This window comes from Anomalospiza imberbis, chromosome 5 (genome assembly GCF_031753505.1).
Source record: "Anomalospiza imberbis isolate Cuckoo-Finch-1a 21T00152 chromosome 5, ASM3175350v1, whole genome shotgun sequence".
In the NCBI taxonomy this organism is placed as follows: Eukaryota; Metazoa; Chordata; class Aves; order Passeriformes; family Viduidae; genus Anomalospiza; species Anomalospiza imberbis.
Genome location: NC_089685.1, coordinates 869879 through 893396, shown reverse-complemented (window position 1 = coordinate 893396; position 23518 = coordinate 869879). Strand labels below are relative to the sequence as shown.

Below are 23518 nucleotides of genomic sequence, written 5' to 3'. Positions count from 1 at the left end.
CAAAAGGCAAAGATCAGGGGTTAGAAACAATTTACTGCAAACAGCCATGAGATTAGGAATCAAACAATTATTTGCAGCAATATTAATTAGAAAAGGTGTAAGACAAAGCAGTGATTTACATGGAAATCCTCTGACAACACCCTACCACGTTTTATCCTGGAAATAATGCCCTTGTCCATGAAAGTGAGAGGGGGGCACACTGCCAGTGTCATTGCCCTGGGGTCCTGGACTTGCCCCACTCCCAGCTACTGCAAAACATGATTCCCGTGGCCAAAATCACACACCCACTATGCACATTATCAGCCCTGTTCAGTCTCCCGGGAAAAACAAGGGTGGGGAAAGGGTGGGGTTTGGCCTGGTTTGGGGGGACACGAGGGGGAGCCAGGGAGGGGAGGATGGGCCTGGAGGTGGAGAGAGGGAGAAACTTCTCCAGCCCAGGCTCCCCCAGCAGAGCCTCAGCTGTGCCAGTCCCGGGAAAAGCCCTTGAGAGGGACAGGAACGGGCACAGCTGGAGCTGCCATCCCAGAGCCCTGTGGAGGAGCTGGAGGTGCCACCCAGGGCTGTCCCCTCTGTCACCAGCTCGTGTCTCTGACCCCTCATCCCACTCCCCCCGCTGTGCCCTCGGCCCCAGTTGGGATCCCTGGATTTGGGACATTCCCTCTGCTCCAGCGGGATCGCGGCTCCAAAGAGCTGTCCTGGCCCTGGGGAAGGTGCTGGAGCGTGGTGACCCTCCGGGAACGCGTCAGGACCCTGGAACGGGTCAGGGATCCTGGAACGGGTCAGGGACCCTGGAACGGGTCAGGGATCCTGGAACGGGTCAGGGACCCTGGAACGGGTCAGGGATCCTGGAACGGGTCAGGGATCCTAGAACGGGTCAGGGACCCTGGAACGGGTCAGGGATCCTGGAACGGGTCAGGGACCCTGGAACGGGTCAGGATCCTGCCCAAGGCCTCCCCTGGAACATCCCACACGGAGCACGGGGCCCTGCTTTTTTGGGGTCTCCCTGCTCCCGTTCCACCCCAGCTCCCCGCCAGTCCAAGGGGTCCCCGAGCCGTGGGGCAGCCCCGAGGCTGAGCTGGGTTATCTGGGACGGGGCCAGGCGCCTTTGGGGTGTCACTGCGGGGAGCAGCGGCAGCAGGAAGGTTTGGGGCTGCAGCTGGGGGCGCAGCAGGGCTGCAGCGCGGGGTCCTGGCCCTTCCCGATCTGGCTCTCCCCGAACTGCAGGCGCTGCTCCAGCAGCACCTTCTGCAGGGTGATGTCCTTGAGCGCCTGCAGCACCTCGGGGCCCGGCCGGCCCTGCAGCAGGTCGTAGTTCTCCGCGGGGTCGGCCTCCAGGTCGAAGAGCAGCGGGGGCAGGTGCGGGGTCAGCGGGGTCAGCCCGTGGCACGCCTGGTCCGGGGTGGTGCCGCTGTGGAAGGAACCTGAGCAGCGCCCCCGGCTCAGCTCGCAGCCTTCTGCCGGAGCTCCGCGCAGCCGGAGCCCTTCCCAAAACACCCCCCATAAAAAGATCCCCCCAAAACCCCCCAAACGCAAGCGCTGACCTTGGGTGAAGTAGTGCGCCTTGTACTTGCCCAGGCGGACGGCGAAGGGGCCGTGCAGGGGGTCGGGGGCCGGCGGGAAGAAGAACACGGCGCGGCGGGGGCTCTGCGGACAGCGGCGTCAGCGCCGCCCGCGGCCCCGGCAGCCCCGAGCCCGCGGCCGGGGCACGGCTGGCGGCGGGCACGGAGCTCGCAGGGCAGCCGGGCCACGGCTGGCGGCGGGCACGGAGCTCGCAGGGCAGCCGGGGCGCGGCTGGCGGCGGGCACGGAGCTCGCAGGGCAGCCGGGACACGGCTGGCGGCGGGCACGGAGCTCGCAGGGCAGCCGGGACACGGCTGGCGGCGGGCACGGAGCTCGCAGGGCAGCCGGGGCGCGGCTGGCGGCGGGCACGGAGCTCGCAGGGCAGCCGGGACACGGCTGGCGGCGGGCACGGAGCTCGCAGGGCAGCCGGGACACGGCTGGCGGCGGGCACGGAGCTCGCAGGGCAGCCGGGACACGGCTGGCAGCGGGCACGGAGCTCGCAGGGCTCATATCATATGATATGATCATATCATATCATATCTTATCATACGATATAACATAACCTGGAGGAGCAGGAGCAGCCGGGACGGGGCGCACCCAGGGCTGGCAGCTCCGTGCCCGCCGCCAGCCGCGTCCCGGCTGCTCCTGCTCCTCCAGGTTATGTTATATCGTATGATAAGATATGATATGATATGATATGATATATGATATGATATGAATAGTATCATCCTATATCATATTATATCACTTTATATCGTATTATATCGCATTATATCGCATTACATTATATTATATCGTATTCTATCATGCTATACTGTATAATATCATATCGTATAATAATGTAATGTAATATTATATCGTATTCTATCATGCTATACTGTATAATATCAAATCGTATAATAATGTAATATAATATAATATAATATAATATAATATAATATATATAATATAATATAATATAATATAATATAATATAATATAATATAATACGATATAATGTGGTATGATATAATGTGATATGATATAGTATGATACTTATATTATATTATCATACTATATCATACTATATCGTATTACATAAAATACATTACAAAAGGTACTATAAAAGAAATTATAAAAGATATAAAAATATCATAAAATAGATCATACAATATATCCTAAAACATAATTTTAAATACATTTGAAATATTATAAAATATTATAAAATACATTATAAAAGATACAATAAAATAAATTATAAAATATATAATAAAAATATCATATATCATAAAATATATTTTTAAATATTTAAAATGTATTTAAAATATTAAAAATATTAAAAATATTATTAGATCGGTATTAAATATTATAATATAATTATCATTGTTAATTGATAATATATGATAATTTAATATAATAATAATAATAAATTATAATCATTATGATTTATTTTAAATAAATTAATAAAAATCAGCTTTTCTGCATGAAAAATCTGGGTTATTATTATAATAATATATTATATTATATTATATTATATTATATTATATTATATTATTATATTATATCAATTATATATTATATTATATTATATTATATTATATTATATTATATTATATTATATTATATTATATTATATTATATTATATTATATTTTTTCAATTCTTATTTATAATTGACTTGAGATAAACTAATAAAAATCAGCTTTTGTGCACGGAAAAATCCGAGTTATTACTATTATTATTATTATACAGCTGTTACTATTTACTATTCACAGTGTAAATCGATTCCTTTAAACCACTCTGAATAGCTTTAAATAAGCGGACAAGCCCCAGCACTTGTGCACACGGAGGCCAGCAGGGCTCACCTTCCCCGAGCCGAAGAGCAGCGGGCTCAGGTCGAAGCCGTCCAGGGCCACCTCGGGCAGGGCAGCGCCAGCCAGGGCCGCCAGCGTGGGCAGGATGTCCAGCGTGCTGGCCAGCTCGTGGGTCACCCCTGCCACGGCAACAGCGTGACCCCGCTGGCCCGGGTTTGGCCCGGGTTTGTCCCGGGTTTGTCCCGGGTTTGTCCTGAGTTTGGCCCGAGTCTGTCCCGGGTTTGTCCCAGGTTTGTCCCGGGTTTGTCCTGAGTTTGGCCCGAGTCTGTCCCGGGTTTGTCCCGGGTTTGGCCTGGGTTTGTCCTGAGTTTGACCCGGGTCTGGCCTGGGTTTGGCCTAGGTTTGTCCCAGGTCTGGCCAAGGTTTGTCCCTGGTTTGTCCCAGGTCTGGCCAAGGTTTGTCCCAGGTTTGTCCTAGGTTTGTCCCAGGACTGGCCCAGGTTTATCCTGGATTTGGCCCAGGTTTGTCCCAGGTTTGGCCTAGGTTTGTCCCAGGACTGGCCCGGGTTTATCCTGGATTTGGCCCAGGTTTGTCCTAGGTTTGTCCCAGGACTGGCCCAGGTTTATCCTGGATTTTGCCCAGGTTTGTCCTAGGTTTGTCCCAGGTTTGTCCTAGGTTTGTCCCAGGACTGGCCCAGGTTTATCCTGGATTTGGCCCAGGTTTGTCCTAGGTTTGTCCCAGGACTGGCCCAGGTTTATCCTGGGTTTGGCCCAGGTTTGGCCTAGGTTTGTCCCAGGACTGGCCCGGGTTTATCATGGATTTGGCCTGGGTTTATCCTGGATTTGGCCCAGGTTTATCCTGGGTTTGGCCCAGGTTTGTCCTAGGTTTGTCCCAGGACTGGCCCAGGTTTATCCTGGATTTGGCCCAGGTTTGTCCTAGCTTTGTCTCAGGACTGGCCCGGGTTTATCCTGGATTTGGCCCAGGTTTATCCTGAATTTGGCCCAGGTTTATCCTGGATTTGGCCCAGGTTTGTCCTGGATTTGGCCCAGGTTTGTCCTAGCTTTGTCTCAGGACTGGCCTGGGTTTATCCTGGCTTTGGCCCAGGTTTATCCTGAATTTGGCCCAGGTTTATCCTGGATTTGGCCCAGGTTTGGCCCAGGTTTTTCCCGGGTCTGTCCCGGGTTTGGCCCCAGTTTGTCCCCAGTTTATCCTGCATTTGGCCCAGGTTTGTCCCGGGTCTGTCCTGGGTTTGTCTCAGGTCTGGCCCGGGTTTATCCTGGATTCGGCCCAGGTTTATCCTGGGTTCATCCCAGGCTTGTCCCCAGTTTGTCCCCAGTTATCCTGGATTTGTCCTGGGTCTGACCCAGGTTTTTCCCGGGTTTACCCTGGATTTGTCCCGGGTCTGTCCCAGCCCAGCCCGGCTCACCTGGCGCGATCCTGCCCGGCCAATAGGCCAGGGCCGGCTCCCTCATGCCGCCCTCGTAGGTCGTGCCCTTGCCGCACTTGAGGTGGCCGGCGCTGCCCCCGCGTGCCATGCGCATGGTGGAGGGGCTGGGGACAAGGACACGCCGTCACCAGGCGCCAGGGCCAGCTGGCCCTGCCAGGGACAAGGGTGGCCCGCTGCCAGGGGGACCCTGCCACGGGCTGTGACACACCCGAGAGGGGCACCCCACAGCGGGGCCACCGCACAGAGGGACCCGCGGGACTTTGGGGGTGTCACACACGCCTGGCACAAAGCCCGGGAGACATTTGGGGTGTCACACGCCTGGCACAAGCGTTTGGGGACATTTGGGGGTGTCACACACCTGACCCAACCCCTCTGATGACATTTGGGGGTGTCACACTGCTGACCCAACCCCTGGGTGACATTTGGGGGTGTCACACACCTGACCCAACCCCTTGGTGACATTTGGGGGTGTCACACTGCTGACCCAACCCCTGGGTGACATTTGGGGGTGTCACACTGCTGACCCAACCCTGAGTGACATTTGGGGTGTGTCACACACCTGACCCAACCCCCGGGTGACATTTGGGGGTGTCGCACACCTGACCCAACCCCTGGGTGACATTTGGGGGTGTCACACTGCTGACCCAACCCTGAGTGACATTTGGGTGTGTCACACTGCTGACCCAACCCCCGGGTGACATTTGGGGGTGTGTCACACACCTGACCCAACCCCTGGGTGACATTTGGGGTGTCACACGCCTGACCCAACCCCTGGGTGACATTTGGGGGTGTCACACACCTGACCCAACCCCTGGGTGACATTTGGGGTGTCACACACCTGACCCAACCCCTGGGTGACATTTGGGGGTGTCACACACCCGACCCAACCCCTGAGTGACATTTGGGGGTGTCACACTGCTGACCCAACCCCTGGGTGACATTTGGGGGTGTCACACACCTGACCCAACCCCTGGGTGACATTTGGGGGTGTCACACTGCTGACCCAACCCCTGGGTGACATTTGGGGGTGTCACACACCTGACCCAACCCCTGGGTGACATTTGGGGTGTCACACACCTGACCCAACCCCTGGGTGACATTTGGGGGTGTCACACTGCTGACCCAACCCCTGGGTGACATTTGGGGTGTGTCACACACCTGACCCAACCCCTGGGTGACATTTGGGGGTGTCACACACCTGACCCAACCCCTGGGTGACATTTGGGGGTGTCACACACCTGACCCAACCCTTGAGTGACATTTGGGGGTGTCACACACCTGACCAACCCCTGGGTGACACTTGGGGTGTCACACGCCTGACCCAACCCCTGGGTGACATTTGGGGGTGTCACACTGCTGACCCAACCCCTGGGTGACATTTGGGGTGTGTCACACACCTGACCCAACCCCTGGGTGACATTTGGAGGTGTCACACACCTGACCCAACACCTGGGTGACATTTGGGGGTGTCACACTGCTGACCCAACCCCTGAGTGACATTTGGGGGTGTCACACTGCTGACCCAACCCCTGGGTGACATTTGGGGGTGTCACACTGCTGACCCAACCCCTGGGTGACATTTGGGGTGTCACACACCTGACCCAACCCCTGGGTGACATTTGGGGGTGTCACACGCCTGACCCAACCCCTGGGTGACATTTGGAGGTGTCACACACCTGACCCAACCCCTGGGTGACATTTGGGGGTGTCACACTGCTGACCCAACCCCTGGGTGACATTTGGGGGTGTCACACACCTGACCCAACCCCTGGGTGACATTTGGGGGTGTCACACTGCTGACCCAACCCCTGGGTGACATTTGGGGGTGTCACACACCTGACCCAACCCCTGGGTGACATTTGGGGTGTCACACACCTGACCCAACCCCTGGGTGACATTTGGGGGTGTCACACACCTAACCCAACCCCTGGGTGACATTTGGGGGTGTCACACTGCTGACCCAACCCCTGGGTGACATTTGGGGGTGTCACACACCTGACCCAACCCCTGGGTGACATTTGGGGGTGTCACACACCTGACCCAACCCCTGGGTGACATCTGGGGGTGTCACACACCCGACCCAACCCCTGGGTGACATTTGGGGGTGTGTCACACACCTGACTCAACCCATGGGTGACATTTGGGGGTGTCACACACCCGACCCAACCCCTGAGTGACATTTGGGGGTGTCACACACCTGACCCAACCCCTGAGTGACATTTGGGGGTGTCACACTGCTGACCCAAACCCTGGGTGACATTTGGGGGTGTCACACTGCTGACCCAACCCCTGGGTGACATTTGGGGGTGTCACATTGCTGACCCAACCCCTGGGTGACATTTGGGGTGTGTCACACACCTGACCCAACCCCTGGGTGACATTTGGGGGTGTCACACACCTGACCAGCCCCAGGGATGTTTGTGTCACAGAACACCGAGCTCACACCCCGTGTCCCCTCCAGAGCAGGACCGGGGGTGACACCGGGCAGTGCCACACGGGTGCCCCGTGCCAGCCGTGCCCCCCTGCCCCGTGCCAGCCCCTCACCCGTTGTCGGAGGTGACGAACACCAGCGTGGAGTTCTCCAGGCCGTTGTCCTGCAGGGCCTGCAGCAGCTGTCCCACCGCGCCATCGAACTCGGCCAGGGCGTCCCCGAAGGGTCCTCGGCGCGTCGTGCCCGCGAATTCCCGGCTGGCAAACTGCGGGTAGTGCGTGTGCTGGGAGAGGGAGAGGGCACCGGGATCAGCTGCAGCCTGCCGGGACAGCCGGCACGCCGGCCTGTTGTCACCGCGGAGGTGACAAAAGCCACCGGCCGAGAGGAGGTTTGTCCCCGAGTCTCAGCGGTGGCACAACGGGGAGCTCCGGGCTGGGAAGCTTTCCCTGGGGATGGCACAGGGAAGAGGGGAAGGGTCCAGGAAGCAGCAGCCTGAAAGCACCGTCCTGATAGGATTGGGACTAGCAGGCCCAGGTTATCCAGGAGCAGATTTTGGGGTGGCAGGAGGGGAGATGTTTCCCTGTTCTCACCATGGGACTCGGGCTCCCTTCCCTTTTCCGTCCCCCCTCTTCCGTTATCTTCCCCCTTTTCCCTCCCCTTCCCTTTTCCCTTTCCCTTCCCCTCTTTCCTTCCCTCCCTTTCCCCATTTTCCCTCCCCTTCTCTTTTCCCTTCCCCCTTTCCCTTCCCCTCCCCTTTTCCCTTTCCCTCTCTCCTTTTCCCTTTTATTTTCCCTTTTCCCTCCCCTTCTCTTTTCCCTTCCCCCTTTCCCTTCCCCTCCCCTTTTCCGCTTCCCTCTCCCCTTTTCCCTTTTATTTTCCCTTTTCCCTCCCCTTCTCTTTTGCCTTCTCCTTTTCGCTTTTCCTCTTCCCTCCCCTTCCCCATTTTCCCTTCCCCCTTTCCTTTTCTTTTCCATTTTACCTTCCCTTCTGCTTCCCCCTTCCTCCTCCCTTTTTCCTTCTCCTTTTCCCTGCCTCTTTCCCCTTTTCCCTCCCCTTCCCTCCCTTTTCCCTTCCCTTTTCCCTTCCCCTCCCTTTTTTCCTTTTCCCTTCCCTTCCCCCTCTTCCCTTCCCCCTTTCCTTTTCCTTTCCCTTTTCCCTCCCCTTCCCTTTTCCCTTCCACTTCTCCCTTCTCCCTTTTCCCTTTTCCCTTTCCTTTTCCCTCCCCTTCCCTTTTCCCTTCCACTTCTCCCTTTTCCCTTTTCCCTTTTCCCTTCCACTTCTCCCTTTTCCCTTTTTCATTGCCTTTCCTTTTCCCTTCCCTTCCCTTTTCCCTTCCACTTCCCCCTTTTCCCTCCCCTTCCCTTTTCCCTTCCACTTCTCCCTTTTCCCTTTTCCCTTTTTCATTGCCTTTCCTTTTCCCTCCCCTTCCCTTTTCCCTTCCACTTCTCCCTTTTCCCTTCCACTTCTCCCCTTTCCCTTTTCCCTTCCACTTCTCCCTTTTCCCTTTTTCATTGCCTTTCCTTTTCCCTCCCCTTCCCTTTCCCCTTCCACTTCTCCCTTTTCCCTTTTCCCTTTTCCCTTCCACTTGTCCCTTTTCCCTCCCGTTCCCTTTTCCCTTCCACTTCTCCCTTTTCCCTTTTCCCTTCTCCGTTCCCTTTCTCCCTTCTCCCTTCCCCTTCCCCTCCCCATCCCGGCTCCCTGCCCGCCCATCCGCACGTGTGACGCGTAGTAGAGCAGGAAGGGCCGGCGCAGGCGGGCGCAGCGGGCGATGAAGTCGCGGCAGAAGCGGCCGTAGAGCGGCGCCAGCCCCGGCAGGGACACGGGCTGCTGCACGATGCCGCGGCCGCGCAGCAGCGGCACCGCCACCGCGCCCTGGTCGCACGTCCCGAAGCACTTGGTGTCCGGCGGAAAGCACGTCAGGTTCTGGCACGGGCCCTGCGGGACGCGGCAGCCCCGGGTCACGCGGGGCGCGTCGGTTTTGGGGGGATTCCCATGGAATGCGATGGGGAGCGGGGCGGGGCGTGGCGTGTTCGTGGTTTATGGGTGTACTGTGCAGGGTGGGTTAAGTTATTCGTTTAATATTAGACTACTGAAATATAATAAATAGCATAATATGATATGATATAATATAATATAATATAATTAATATAATATAATATAATATAATAATAATACAAGTTATAGTAATATTATAATTATACTATATATTGTAATATTATATTATTACATTTACATAATAGATAATTATATATCATATTTATTATATGTTATAATATAATATAATATAATATATATTATTATATTATATTATATTATATTATATTATATATTATGTTATTATATGTTATAATAATATATAATATAATATAATATAATATAATATAATATAATAATATAAGTTATAGTAATAATTATACTATATATTTTAATATTATATTATTACATTTACATAATAGATAATTATATATCATATTTATTATATGTTATAATAATATATAATATAATATAATATATATTTTTATATTATATTATATTATATTATATTATATTATATTATATTATATTATATTATATATTATGTTATTATATGTTATAATAAGATATAATATAATATAATATAATATAATAATATAAGTTATAGTAATAATTATACTATATATTTTAATATTATATTATTACATTTACATAATAGATAATTATATATCATATTTATTATATTATATGTTATAATATATATTATATTATATTATATTATATTTATTATAATATAATATAATAACAGATAATATAATATAATATAATATAATATAATATAATAACAAATATTATATTATATTATATTATATTATATTATATGTTATTATATGTTATTATATGTTATTATATTATATGTTATTATAATATATAATATAATATACAATATATTATATTATTATTACTACTACATATATTATATATTACATATATATTACATTATGATTATTATATTATTATATATTGCATACAATATAATATAAACGCTAATAATATGTAATATAATTTATATTATATTACATTATATTATATTACATTATATTATATAACATTGTATTATATTACATTATATTTTATTATATTATATTACATTATACTACATTACATTACATTATATTATATACTGTAATATCATTAATAATGATTGAATTTAATAATAATAATTTAATTCTAATTGTATAATGTTATAGAACTATATATAATGATATAATTACATATAATTATACATATAATTATATGTATATATACATAAAATATATATATAGACATATATAAAATACATATATATATAATTATACGTGTATATATATATAACATATAATTATAATTACATTACATGTATTTTATTAATAAATTATATATAATAATTATATATAATGTATATAAGAATTACATATAATTTTATTAATACATGTGTATAATCTATCTATATGAAATATTTATTTAGACTACAATTATAATATGTATATTTATAATAATTAATTAACATGTATATTTACAATAATTATATATTATATATTTATACAATCATATAAATATAAAATAAAGATATAATTATAATTATAAAAACTTGATGCTTATTAAAATTAAATAGCTATAAATATTAATATTCCTAATTATATATGTATTATCTCATTATTATTTATTTACATTTTAAAGTAAATGAAATTATGTGTTATTAAACATATATGAATATTTTATTATATTTCTATTAACATATGAATAATAATTAATATATTAAATGCATTCACATTTATATTTTTATAAAAATTCTACATTAACATATACAATAATAAAGAAATAATATTTAATATATTTAATAATTATAATAAATAATACCTACATATTAATTACAATTATTAATTATTTGGTTTGTTTAATTCTTAATTATTTATGTATTTACTTTTTGTTGTGAGGTAGGATTAGGAGAAAGCTAAGGTAGGTTTAGAACTTTAAATACTTTAAAAGGTTATAACTTTAAAAGCTTATAAAGAAAATTTTATTAATAGCAATTAAAAGGGAATAAGGTAGTAAGAATTGGAATAAAATTTTTTAGACTATATTTTTTCTTTTTAAAAAATTCATTTTTTATTGGTAATGTAAAGAAATACAATTGAAAATTTTTCGTTAATTTATCATTTTTAAAATAGGAGGGTTTTTTAGTTCATTTAGGGAGAGGAGTTTCTTTTGTTAAGGTTATGGAGATTTTTTTGTAAGAGGAAAAAAGCAGTTTTCTCGTGGGTTTTTTATGAGCAGCAGCCACCCAGGGGAAATTTTGTTATTGCAAAGCTTTTCTTATTTTTTATAAGTTTTTTTTATACTTTGCTGATGGATTATGATTTATAGGATATTGTTTTAAAGACAAAGTGTTTAAAGGCAAAAGTCCCTATTGTTTATTTTTAAAATGAACAATCTTTAAACGTAATTTTAATTTTATTTACTGTTATTAATTTTAATTAATTAATTCATTTTATACCACTAGATATTATGTATATTTTTATTCATTCATTCATTCATTTTTATTTATGAATTTATTTTTAATTTAGTTTTATTTTTGGGAAAAGAGCTTTGGCTTTTCTTTGGGGGGTGCAGGAGGTGGCCTGGCCTGTGACAGCTGTGACAAGAGGGAAGGGAAGGAGCAGGGCTGAAGTGCCTGAGGTTTGAGATTTCCCAGTTTTCAGACTCTGAGCTGCTGGATTAAGTTATTTTGTGATTTAGGCATTTTGGAAGCTTTTATTCTATTTTATTCCATTTTATTCCATTTTATTCCATTTTATTTTATTCCATTTTTTCTATTCTATTCATTTTTTTTAGTCTATTTTACTCCATTTCCATTTCATTGTCTCACGTGAAGGGTGGGACAATCCAGGCGTTCTAATTCACGCCGTCACAATCAGAAAAGTTAACTATTAACTGATTTTCTACTTAATAATTTCTTAGGTAACTAAAAAAGCTCGTTATTTTCTATTATATTCTATTTTCTACATCATAATTTTCTATTAACTCAGAACAATTAACTATTTCCTAATTACAATACACTGCAAATGTTTCTTGGCTTACCGGTGTTTGCTACACCGGTAAATGCTTTGAAGTTAATTATCTAAAACTACTCTTTGTGGGTCTCACTACAGTGTATTTTTCATAGTTCTATTGTTTTTAAGTATTCACAAATTCATACCCCACACTGAGCTTCGTATTATGGGATGGTGAGCTCTCTGCACAGAGCAGGAGACAAAACCATTCCTGCTCCAGCTGGGGACCAAGGACAAATGATCCAAACCTCAGCCCCCGGAGCACAAACATGGGCTGAACCTCAGGCGGATCCAAGTCTGGGGTTTTGTTGCGTCAGATCCCACGTGTGACTCTTGAGTCCACGGAATATCCGTGTGGGGTTGGCACAGCACCCCTGGCCCCAGGGACAATCCAGCTTTTGGGGCCAGGTTTGGCTTTGGTCCCACCTGGGTCCTTCTCCAGAGGGTGCCGGGAAGCTCCGTAGGGAACACGGCGTCCGTCTGTGGAGCTCCATGTCCAGGACAAGGGACGGGACAAGAGGGGACAGCCTCAGGCTGTGCCAGGGGAGCTTTGGGGCGGATGCTGGGGACAATTCCTGCGTGGAAAGGCTTTCCAGGCATGGCAATGGGCTGCCCAAGGCAGGGGTGGAATTCCCATTCCTGGAGGGATTTCAGAGCCCCGTGGATGTGGCACCCGGGGCCGTGGGTGCGAGGCCTCAGGTTTGGCTTTTGTATTTTCAGACTCTGAGCTGCTTTAGTGTGTGGGTCTGGGCTTCACATTATGGGATGGTGAGCTCTCTGCACAGAGCAGGAGACAAAACAATTCCTGCTCCAGCTGGGCACCAAGGACAAATGATCCAAACCTCAGGCCCAGGAGCACAAACAACGTGGGCTGAGGAGAGAAAAACAAGCAGGATGGGACTGCATGGGCTAAAGCTGGAATGGGACAATGAACTCCAACGTGCCAATGGAGCAGAGCTGATCCCAGTGAGAGCCCCCGGGAGCGCTCGTGCATTTTGGGACCATTTGGGTTCATCTTGGGTGCAGCCCTGGCTGGGCTCTGGTGCTGCCCAAGGTGGATCCATGAGGAGATCCTTGCAATAAATCCCTGCTTTATTTCTTAAATAAATATTAAATAGTATTTAATATTAAATATTAAATTTACTTATCTAATATTATATAAGTATATTGTATATCTATAAGTATATATAAGTATGTTTATATATAAGTATACATATTATAACATATATTAAAAATTATAATATAATGTCATATAATATAATGTCATATAATATAATGTCATATAATGTAATATAATATAATGTAATATAATATAATAAATATAATATAATATAATATAATATAATATAATATAATATAATATAATTAATATGTTAAAATGTATATTATTAAATTACTTATTTCATATTTTACAGGTAAATTGAAATATTAATCTATTTTATTTAAAAAAAATATTTTATCTTTTAAATATATTTTATATTGATATTTTAAATAGCAATATATTTTATTTAAAATTCTAATTAACATTTATTAATATATATTATATATTATATATTATATATGTATTATATATAATATACAGAATGTATTCTATATTATAGATATTATATGTATTATATACAACATACCATATATCATATAATATACTATATACAATATACTATAAAATATATAATATAATATAATATAATATAATATAATATAATATATATTATAATATATAATATATAGTATAGTATTTAACACATAATATAATATATTAAATAATATATAACATATTACATATATTATATAATATATGTAATATTACATATTATACATTCTGTGTTATATATTATATATTATAAATAATTTATTATATATTATATACTATATACTATATATTTTATATTATATATTATATATTTTATTATACATTCTGTGTTGTATATAATATAAAACATACAACATACAACATACAACATTATATAATATATAATATATAATATATAATATATAATATATAATATATAATATATAATATATAATATATAATATATAATATATAATATATAATATATAATATACAATATATAATATACGCACTTTAACAATATTTATAAAATTTTATTTATACATATTTCACCTCTAACATTTTATGTATTTATTTATTTAAACATTAGGCATTTCACATGTATTCAAGTCAAGAATTTCGAAATGTGTCAGCACCGAACATTAAAAACCGACTTATCCGCCCGGCCCTAGCTCCGCCTGCCGGAGGCCGGGTCCGCAGCCCGGCGGGCCCTGCCCAGCCCCGACCCGCGGCAGCTCCGCGCTGCTGGCGGCGCCGCCGCCGCCCACAAGCCGCGCTCACCTGGTCGTGGGAGTAGGGCACCCCCAGGAAGTCATCGAAGCCCTGGTGCACGGGCAGGAAGGAGCCGTTGTTGCCGTAGCCCAGGTGCCACTTGCCGACCATGGCCGTGGCGTAGCCCTGAGCCTTGAGCAGCTCGGCCAGCGTGACCTCGGCCAGCGGCAGCCCGCCCCGCGAGCCCGGCCCGAACACGCCCGGGTAGATCCCGGAGCGCACCGGCAGCCGGCCGGTCAGCAGCGCGGCCCTGCGGAGCGGGGACACGGGCACGCTCAGCGGGACGTGCCGGACACCGCGGGGACACCGCGGGGACACCGCGGGGACAGCACCGCCCGACCGTCCCGGGACACCGCGGGGACAGCACCGCCCGTCTGTCCCGGGACCCCGCGGGGACATCCCGGACACCGCGGGGACAGCACCGCCCGACCGTCCCGGGACACCGCGGGGACATCCCGGTCACCGCGCGGACAGCACCGCCCGTCTGTCCCGGGACCCCGCGGGGACAGCACCGCCCGACCGTCCCGGGACACCGCGGGGACATCCCGGGCACCGCGGGGACAGCACCGCCCGTCTGTCCCGGGACACCGCGGGGACACCCCGGACACCGCGGGGACAGCACCGCCCGACCGTCCCGGGACCCCGCGGGGACATCCCGGACACCGCGGGGACAGCACCGCCCGACCGTCCCGGGACCCCGCGGGGACATCCCGGACACCGCGGTTCAGCACCGCCCGTCTGTCCCGGGACCCCGCGGTTCAGCACCGCCCGACCGTCCCGGGGACGTCCCGGAGACCGCGGGGTCATCCCGGGCACCGTGGGGACAGCACCGCCCCTTTATCCCGGGACACCGCGGGGGCAGCACCGCCCGTCTGTCCCGGGACACGGAGGTTTATCCCTCTGTCTCTCCCGGGACATGGCGCGGTCATCACTACCCGTCCTTCCCGGGACACGGTGGGTTCCCTCCATCTGTCCCGGGACGCCGCAGGTCCATCACTGCCGGTTTATCCCGGGATACGGCGGGTTCATCACCACCCGTCTATCCCGGGACACGGTGGGTTCATCCCTCTGCCTCTCCCGGGACACGGAGGTTTGTCCCCCCATCGCTCCCGGGACACCGCGGGGCCATCACCCCCCGTTTATCCCGGGACACCGCGCGTCCATCAGCGCCCGTTTAACCCGGGACACCCCAGCTCCATCACCGCCCCTTTATCCCGGGACACGGCAAATTTGTTCCCCCGTCTCTCCCGGGTCCCGCGGGTCCATCCCTCCCGGGACACCCCAGCTCCGCCCCCGCCCGTCCCCCCGGTTCCCGCCGCGGGGGTCGTACCGGGACGGGCTGCAGACGGCGGCGCTGCTGTAGAAGTCGGTGAAGCGCAGCCCGCGGGCCGCCAGCCGGTCCAGGTGCGGCGTGGCGGACGAGGGGTGCCCGTAGCTGCCCAGGTCCCCGAAGCCCAGATCGTCCGCCAGCACCAGCACGAAGTTGGGCCGGGCGGCGGCGGCGGCGCGCACGGGCGGCAGCGGCAGCAGCGGCGGCAGCAGCAGGAGCAGCAGGCAGGGGCGGTACCGGCCCTGCGGCCCCATGGCGCTGCCCTCGCCGTGTGCCCCCGCGTCCCGGTGTTGTCCCGGTGCTGTCCCGGGGCTGTCCCGGGGCCGTCCCGGTGCCGTCCCGGGGCGGTGCCGGCAGTGCCCGAGCCGCTCACGTGATGCACATGGCGGCCGCGCGGCGTGCTGGGAGTTGTAGTCCGCGAGCGGCCGGGCCAGGCACGGCATGGGGCGGCTGGGAACGGGCGTGCCAGGGAGGGACATCGCGGAGCACGGGACGGGCTCTGGGCAGCTCGGGAATGTCCCCAGGGAGGAGACTCCACCCCGCTCAGGGCTGGGCGCTGCCCAGGGCAGTTCTGCCTCCTGGCATCTGTCCCTGCCCGTTCCTCCGGTGCCACTGCCGGGACCCCCGGAGCAGAGCCCGGGCGCTGCTCCGACAGCAGGAGCGGTGGGATGGGTCCCGGCAGCCTCAGAGCTCGTGTCACCACGAGCTGGTGACAGAGGGGCCAGCCCTGGGTGACACCTCCAGCTCTTCCACAGGGCTCTGGGATGGCAGCTCCAGCTGTGCCCGTTCCTGTCCCTCTCAAGGGCTTTTCCCGGGACTGGCACAGCTGAGGCTCTGCTGGGGGAGCCTGGGCTGGAGAAGTTTCTCCCTCTCTCCACCTCCAGGCCCATCCTCCCCTCCCTGGCTCCCCCTCGTGTCCCCCCAAACCAGGCCCAACCCCGCTCTTTTCCCCAAATTGTCCCACCCTTGTTTTTCCCAGGAGACCGAACTGGACAACGCGGCTAACTGGGAACTGTAACAAGTCTAATTCAAACAAAAACTGGATTCACCAGCGGGGTGGGCGCAGGGGTCAGCGTGGGCAGGGCACAGCAGCGCCGGGCACGGGGCTGGCCTGGCCCCAAGCCACGGCCCCGGCAGGGAATGGTGGCCAGAACTGGATCAGCTAATCCCGCTGCTCAGGCTTTCTCTCCCTTCAGGAACTGCAGGAGCTCCAGCAGCAGGTTCAGGAATTTCCCCAGGATCTGTTGTTGGAATGAAATCCCCGTGTAGTCCTCCGAGTCCTCGGGGTTGGGATTCACCACATGGCCCGAGTCTGCCTCTGGCTCTTCCTCTGGCCTTGGGAAGGGCTCGGGTGGAGGAGCGTCAGCTTCTGGTGGGAGCAGCCCCATCTGCACCTGGATCCAGGTGTGGAAGTGCTGGGTGGAGGTGAACACCCCGGGCCGCTTGGCCCCGGCGCAGCCCTTGCCCCAGCTGGCCAGTCCCACCAGCCAGAAGTAGTCACCGGTGTTGTCCTTGCAGACCAGGGGACCCCCGATGTCCCCCTGCGACAGGAGAGAGGGGTCAGGGGCTGTGCCAGGGTCACAGCCACACCTCGGGGTTATGGGGACACTGGATGGGATTGGGGAGCACAGTGCCAAGCTTTGGGGATAAGGGGACACTGGGACAGGGACCCACGGATGGGGAGTGGCAGCCCTGGGACACGGACGGGGATCCATGGATGGGAAAGGGAATAAAGTAGGGATAGAAGACAGGATGGGCCATGCTGGGCTCAGGGTCCCTGTGCTGGCTCTGAGGGTCCCACGGGGCCGTGTTGGGGCTCAGGGTCCCTGTGCTGGCTCGGAGGGTCCCACGGGGCCGTGTTGGGGCTCAGGGTCCCTGTGCTGGCTCGGAGGGTCCCACGGGGCCGTGTTGGGGCTCAGGGTCCCTGTGCTGGCTCGGAGGGTCCCACGGGGCCGTGTTGGGGCTCAGGGTCCCTGTGCTGGCTCTGAGGGTCCCACGGGGCCGTGTTGGGGCTCAGGGTCCCTGTGCTGGCTCGGAGGGTCCCACGGGGCCGTGTTGGGGCTCAGGGTCCCTGTGCTGGCTCTGAGGGTCCCACGGGGCCGTGTTGGGGCTCAGGGTCCCTGTGCTGGCTCGGAGGGTCCCACGGGGCCGTGGCTGGCTCAGGGTCCCTGTGCCCAGCCCCAGCCCAGCCCCACCTGGCAGGTGTCGATGCCGCCCCGCGGGTACCCCGCGCACAGGTCCTGGGGGTGCACGGCCCCCCCGTACCAGCGGCTGCTGTTGCACAGCTGCACGTCCATGAGCCGCACCTTGGCCTCCTGCAGCACCAGGCGCGGGCCGGGGGCTGCGGGCACAGAGAGCGCTGAGCACCCGGCACCTCCCTGGGCAGAGCCCCCAGGCCGGGCTGTGCCCCTGACCCTCCGTGTCCCTGCCCCGAGCTCTGGGCACCGAGGGCCCGGCTCCTGCAGCTTTGGCCTCTGCCCTGGGCCAGCCCAGCCACGTCGCTGTGGCCCCCAGCTCGTCCCCAGCCCCGGGCGGGCACTGACCGCTGTCCGGGGTGGCTCTCCAGCCCGCCATGTAGCAGGTCTTCAGCTCGGGCACGGCCAGGGAGCTGTCGGGCACGCAGCCCAGCTGGATGTAGTCGCTGCACTCCACGGGCTGCTCCAGCTCCAGCAGCGCGATGTTGTTCCTGGCCGTGGCGGGGTCGTAGGCCTGGTGCACCAGGAGCCTCTTGATCTGGAGCACCTCGGCCTCGGGGCCCGGCTGGCTCAGATCCGTGGCCCCGATCACCACTTCCCACCTCGAGATGTCCCTGAGGAGCAGGAGATGGGGAGGGGGTGACAAGGAGCAGAGCCGGGCGCTGCAGCAGCACAATGCCCTTCCTGCTCTGGGCACCTCACTGCGCTGTGGGGACATCCCTGATCGTCCTATGGGGACACCCCCGTCCCTGCTGTGGTGACACCCCTGACCCTGTTCTGGGGACTTCCCTGTCCCTTTTGGGGGACACCCCCATCCCTGCTGTGGTGACACCCCTGACCCTGTTCTGGGGACTTCCCTGTCCCTTTTGGGGGACACCCCCATCCCTGCTGTGGTGACACCCCTGACCCTGTTCTGGGGACTTCCCTGTCCCTTTTGGGGGACACCCCCATCCCTGCTGTGGGGACACCCCCGCCCCTGCTCCTCCTTACCCAGCCCTGGCGAAGCATTGGGCCACCGTGAGCACCCACTGGGGGTGGATGAGTGCCCCCGAGCACATGTGCCACGTGCCGTTCTCCAGGGTGGCCTGGACGCTGATGACACCGGGCCAGGCCCCCGGGTGGACCCCAGAGCCACCCTTGTCCTGGGAGGTGCCATCAGAAGAATCCAAGGATTTGTAGTCGTTGTCCTGCGAGTATTCGGCAGCCACGGAGCTGTGGTCGAAGGCCATGGGCCAGAGCCCGCAGGTGCCTCTGGAAGCACAGAGCCATCACTGCCCTGCTCGGGGACAGCAGGGACAGGGACCCCGAGGGGCTCCTCTGTGCCCAAGCTGTGCCGGGGAAGCCCCCGAGTGTCCCCGAGCCCCCCGGGGCCACTGACCTGCAGGTGTCCCAGGTGGCCCACACGGGCCCGGCCAGGGCCAGCAGGACGAGCAGCCCCAGCAAAGCCATCGGTGCCAGCGCAGGTGGCAGAGGCAGGGCAGAGCTGTCCCCTCTGGTGCCACCGCGCCGCGGTGATGTCACAGAGCGGTGGAACCTTGGAGCGCTGGGGTGGCAGCGGCCGCAACGAGCGCGCGGTGCCACCCGCGCCGCGGGCACGGCCACCTCCCGCTGTGCCCGGGCCATCCCCGCCGGCCCGCGGCACTTCCAGGGATGGGGCAGCCGCAGCTTCCCTGGAATTAGGGCGTTTCCAGCAGGAGGGAGGGCTCGGAACAGGGAAGTGGCCATGGAGGGGCTGGGCCACGGGGGATTTGTGTCCCTTTGGGACCGCGCGGGTGTCACCGCCTCTCCCTGATCCCAGCTCTGTTCCCAAAGATTTGTGTCCCTTTGGGGCAGCTCCATCGTCACCGCCGCTCCCCGATCCCAACTCCGATCCCAAATCCTTCCCCACCTCCCCCTGGGGCCGGGCAGAGGCGGGGTCGCTCCCCACGGAAACCTCCGGGGCTGGGGGCGGTTCTGGGCAGGCTGCAGGTGACAGATGGCTCCGGGATGTCCCCGCGCAGCCGCTGCCACCCCGCAGGCGCCAGCTGGAGCTGTCCCCGGGCGTGTTCCCGACGCCACTTCCCACAGACAGCGTCTGCTCCGCTCCATCTGCGCCTCGGGCGGCGCCACCGGCAGGGGGAGGATGCGGGGACACTCCGGGAGCGGCAGGAATTGGCCCGGGATCACCGGGGCTTCAGGCTGGAGCGCGCCCGGGCCAATCCCGGGGACAGCTCGGACCCCGGAATCCCGGGATAACCCCATCCAGCTGGGATAACCCCATCCAGCTGCACCCTGAAATCCCGGGATAAACCCATCCAGCTGGGATAAACCCATCCAGCTGCGCCCCTAAATCCCGGGATAAACCCATCCAGCTGGGATAACCCCATCCAGCTGCCCCCTGAAATCCCGGGATAACCCCATCCAGCTGGGAAAACCCCATCCAGCTGCACCCTGAAATCCCGGGATAAACCCATCCAGCTGGGATAAACCCATCCAGCTGCGCCCCTAAATCCCGGGATAAACCCATCCAGCTGGGATAACCTCATCCAGCTGCCCCCTGAAATCCCGGGATAACCCCATCCAGCTGGGATAACCCCATCCAGCTGCCCCCTAAATCATGGGATAACCCCATCCAGCTGGGATAACCCCATCCAGCTGCACCCTGAAATCCCGGGATAAACCCATCCAGCTGGGATAACCCCATCCAGCTGCCCCCTGAAATCCCGGGATAACCCCATCCAGCTGGGATAACCCCATCCAGCTGCCCCCTAAATCCCGGGATAACTCCATCCAGCTGGGATAACCCCACCAGCTGCACCCTGAAATCCCGGGATAAATCCATCCAGCTGGGATAACCCCATCCAGCTGCCCCCTGAAATCCCGGGATAACCCCATCCAGCTGCCCCCTAAATCCTGGGATAACTCCATCCAGCTGGGATAACCCCATCCAGCTGCCCCCTGAAATCCCGGGATAACCCCATCCAGCTGGGATAACCCCATCCAGCTGCCCCCTAAAGCCTGGGATAACCCCATCCAGCTGGGATAACCCCACCAGCTGCACCCCTAAATCACGGGATAAACCCATCTAGCTGGGATAACCCCATCCAGCTGCCCCCTAAATCCCGGGATAAACCCATCCAGCTGGGATAACCCCACCAGCTGCACCCCTAAATCACGGGATAAACCCATCCGGCCGCACCCATAAATCCTGCACGAGCAGGATTTTGGATATTCCCGAAGACTTTGAACATCCCACAATTTCTCTGTGTGCCTGTACTGATTTCTTGTGTTCCTGGTGGTGTTTTGGGGTGGAGTTTTTTAAGTTTTGGGGTGTTTTATTTTAATTTCTGCCATCACTGGGTAGTGCTGAGAAGAATTTTCCCCTCTTTCCCCATCCTGCTATCCACGGCTAAAATCCCCCCGAGCCTCCTCTCCCCCGGGCCGACCATTCCCACCTCCTCCCAGAAGGGATCTTTGACGGATCCTCTCCCACATTTCCAGGTTTTCCTTGCCCAGGGAAGCCTGGAGCGGGCACAGCATCCCTTGTGCCGGGAGTTTGGTGGCGGCCAGAATTCCCAAATCCTTTTGGGAAGAGCCGCTTTCCATCCCGACAATTCCCGGCGCTGGGAAGTTGTTCCTGCCCGGGTGCAGGGCTTGGAATTCCCTGGATTTCCCGAGGTTCCAGCTCCGTTGCCCGCTCTAGGGGGCAGCAAATCCATGGCTGGCGGGTCCCTCCTCCCCGTTTTGGGGCAGAATCCCGGGATTACGGAAATCCCGAGCTGGAAGTACCTAAGAGGATCAGAATCCAACTCCCGGCCCTGCGCAGACACCCTGAAATCCCGCTTGGAGCTCTGGCAGCCTTGGGAATGTCGCCATTCCCTGGGGAACCCGGGCAGCGCCCTGGGGGAAAATCCTCTTCCTAAAATCCAGCCTGGGACCCAGGGGAGCGGCTGGGTGGGGTCATCCTGGGATTTAGGGGTGCAGCTGAATGGGTTTATCCCGAGATTTAGGGTGCAACTGGATGGGGTTATCCTGTGATTTAGGGGGCAGCTGAATGGGGTTATCCTGGGATTTAGGGGTGCAGCTGGATGGGGTTATCCTGGGATTTAGGGGCCAGCTGGATAGGGTTATCCTGGGATTTAGGGGGCAGCTGAATGGGGTTATCCTGGGATTTAGGGGTGCAGCTGGATGGGGTTATCCTGTGATTTAGGGGGCAGCTGAATGGGGTTATCCTGGGATTTAGGGGTGCAGGTGGATGGGGTTATCCTGTGATTTAGGGGTGCAGCTGGATGGGGTTATCCTGTGATTTAGGGGCCAGCTGGATAGGGTTATCCTGTGATTTAGGGGCCAGCTGGATAGGGTTATCCTGGGATTTAGGGGTGCAGCTGGATGGGGTTATCCTGTGATTTAGGGTGCAGCTGGATAGGGTTATCCTGGGATTTTTGGGAGCGGCTGGATTGGGTTATCCCGGGATTTAGGGGTGCAGTTGAATGGGTTTATCCCAAGATTTAGGGTGCAGCTGAATGGGGTTATCCTGTGATTTAGGGGGCAGCTGGGTGGGGTATTCCCGGGATTTATGGGAGTGGCTAGATGGGGTTTTCCCGGTATTCCCGGCAGTGTGGGGCTGCCTGTGAAGGGACATGGGCTCTGTCCCCTGTGTGTCACCTGGTGAGGGCCACCTGCGTGGGGACGGCCTGAGCCAGCCCTGCAGGGGTTGGTGGTGACCTGAGCCGAGCCTGCCTGGGCCTTCCCCGGCTCCTGCCTGGATCTTCTCTGGGTCCTGTCCTAAACCCTGCCTGGATCTTTCCTAGATTCTGCCTGGATCTTTTCCAAATCCTGACCAAACCCTGTCCCAAAACCTGCCTAGACCCTGCCTGGATCTTTCCTGAATCCTGACCAAATCCTGTCCCAGAATCTGCCTGGGCCTTGCCTGGATCATTCCTGGATCCTTCCCAGAACCTGCCTGGATCTTTTCTGAATCCTGACCAAACCCTGTCCTAAAATCTGCCTGGATCCTGTCCCAGAACCTGCCTGGACCTTTCCTGGATCCTTCCCAGAACCTGCCTGGATCTTTTCCGAATCCTGACCAAACTCTGTCCCGGAACCTGCCTGGATCCTGTCCCAGACCCTGCCTAGGTCCTGCTGGATCTTTCCTGGATCCTGTCCCAGAACCTGCCTGGATCTTTCCTGGATCCTGCTCAGATCCTGTGCAGACTCTGCCCAAATCCTGCCTGGATTTTCCCCAGATCCAGGTGCCCAGGGAACACCTGGAATTCTTCACAGCAGGAGCTGGGAATGCGGGATATGGGCGTGGAAGGGGGATTTTCCTGGGAGCTGCCAGCCCTGACTGTGTGCCTGGGCAAGATCCAGGCAGG

At 52.3% G+C, this 23518-nt stretch overlaps 2 protein-coding genes across 4 annotated transcripts; both read right to left on the bottom strand.

Annotated features, from left to right (window-relative positions):
- Nucleotides 1-13: 13 nt before the first annotated feature.
- On the bottom strand, nucleotides 14-16309 carry ARSA (arylsulfatase A). Of its 3 annotated transcripts, XM_068191988.1 has the most exons (8): nucleotides 15970-16309; nucleotides 14649-14889; nucleotides 8946-9164; nucleotides 7343-7512; nucleotides 4778-4902; nucleotides 3403-3530; nucleotides 1542-1644; nucleotides 1092-1421 (listed from the first exon to the last, which is right to left on the bottom strand). In XM_068191988.1, exons 1-8 carry the CDS (start codon nucleotides 16221-16223, stop codon nucleotides 1114-1116), a joined length of 1548 nt encoding a protein of 515 aa, XP_068048089.1. In that variant the 5' UTR covers nucleotides 16224-16309; the 3' UTR covers nucleotides 1092-1113. The 3 variants fall into 3 exon arrangements, with proteins under 3 accessions (XP_068048088.1, XP_068048089.1, XP_068048090.1); XM_068191987.1 differs by lacking the exon at nucleotides 3403-3530 and having other exon boundaries at nucleotides 14-1421; XM_068191989.1 differs by lacking the exons at nucleotides 1542-1644; nucleotides 3403-3530.
- Nucleotides 16310-17040: 731 nt separating this feature from the next.
- LOC137474927 (acrosin-like) lies at nucleotides 17041-19697 on the bottom strand. Its single transcript, XM_068191986.1, has 5 exons — nucleotides 19543-19697; nucleotides 19155-19415; nucleotides 18513-18778; nucleotides 18165-18310; nucleotides 17041-17510 (listed from the first exon to the last, which is right to left on the bottom strand). The coding sequence occupies exons 1-5, from the start codon at nucleotides 19611-19613 to the stop codon at nucleotides 17145-17147; spliced, it is 1110 nt and encodes a 369-aa protein (XP_068048087.1). The 5' UTR covers nucleotides 19614-19697; the 3' UTR covers nucleotides 17041-17144.
- Between the last annotated feature and the right edge of the window lie 3821 nt (nucleotides 19698-23518).

Coding starts and splice junctions, on each gene's coding strand:
- ARSA (XM_068191987.1), bottom strand. CDS start 16,223: ATGGGGCCGCAGGGCCGGTACCGCCCCTGCCTGCTGCTCCTGCTGCTG. Junction 9,165..14,648: donor TGCCCTACTCCCACGACCAG/GTGAGCGCGGCT, acceptor CGCGTCCCGCAG/GGCCCGTGCCAGAACCTGAC. Junction 1,422..1,541: donor GGCGCACTACTTCACCCAAG/GTCAGCGCTTGC, acceptor GGCGCTGCTCAG/GTTCCTTCCACAGCGGCACC.
- LOC137474927 (XM_068191986.1), bottom strand. CDS start 19,613: ATGGCTTTGCTGGGGCTGCTCGTCCTGCTGGCCCTGGCCGGGCCCGTG. Junction 18,779..19,154: donor CAATGCTTCGCCAGGGCTGG/GTAAGGAGGAGC, acceptor CCTGCTCCTCAG/GGACATCTCGAGGTGGGAAG. Junction 18,311..18,512: donor GAGAGCCACCCCGGACAGCG/GTCAGTGCCCGC, acceptor CTGTGCCCGCAG/CCCCCGGCCCGCGCCTGGTG.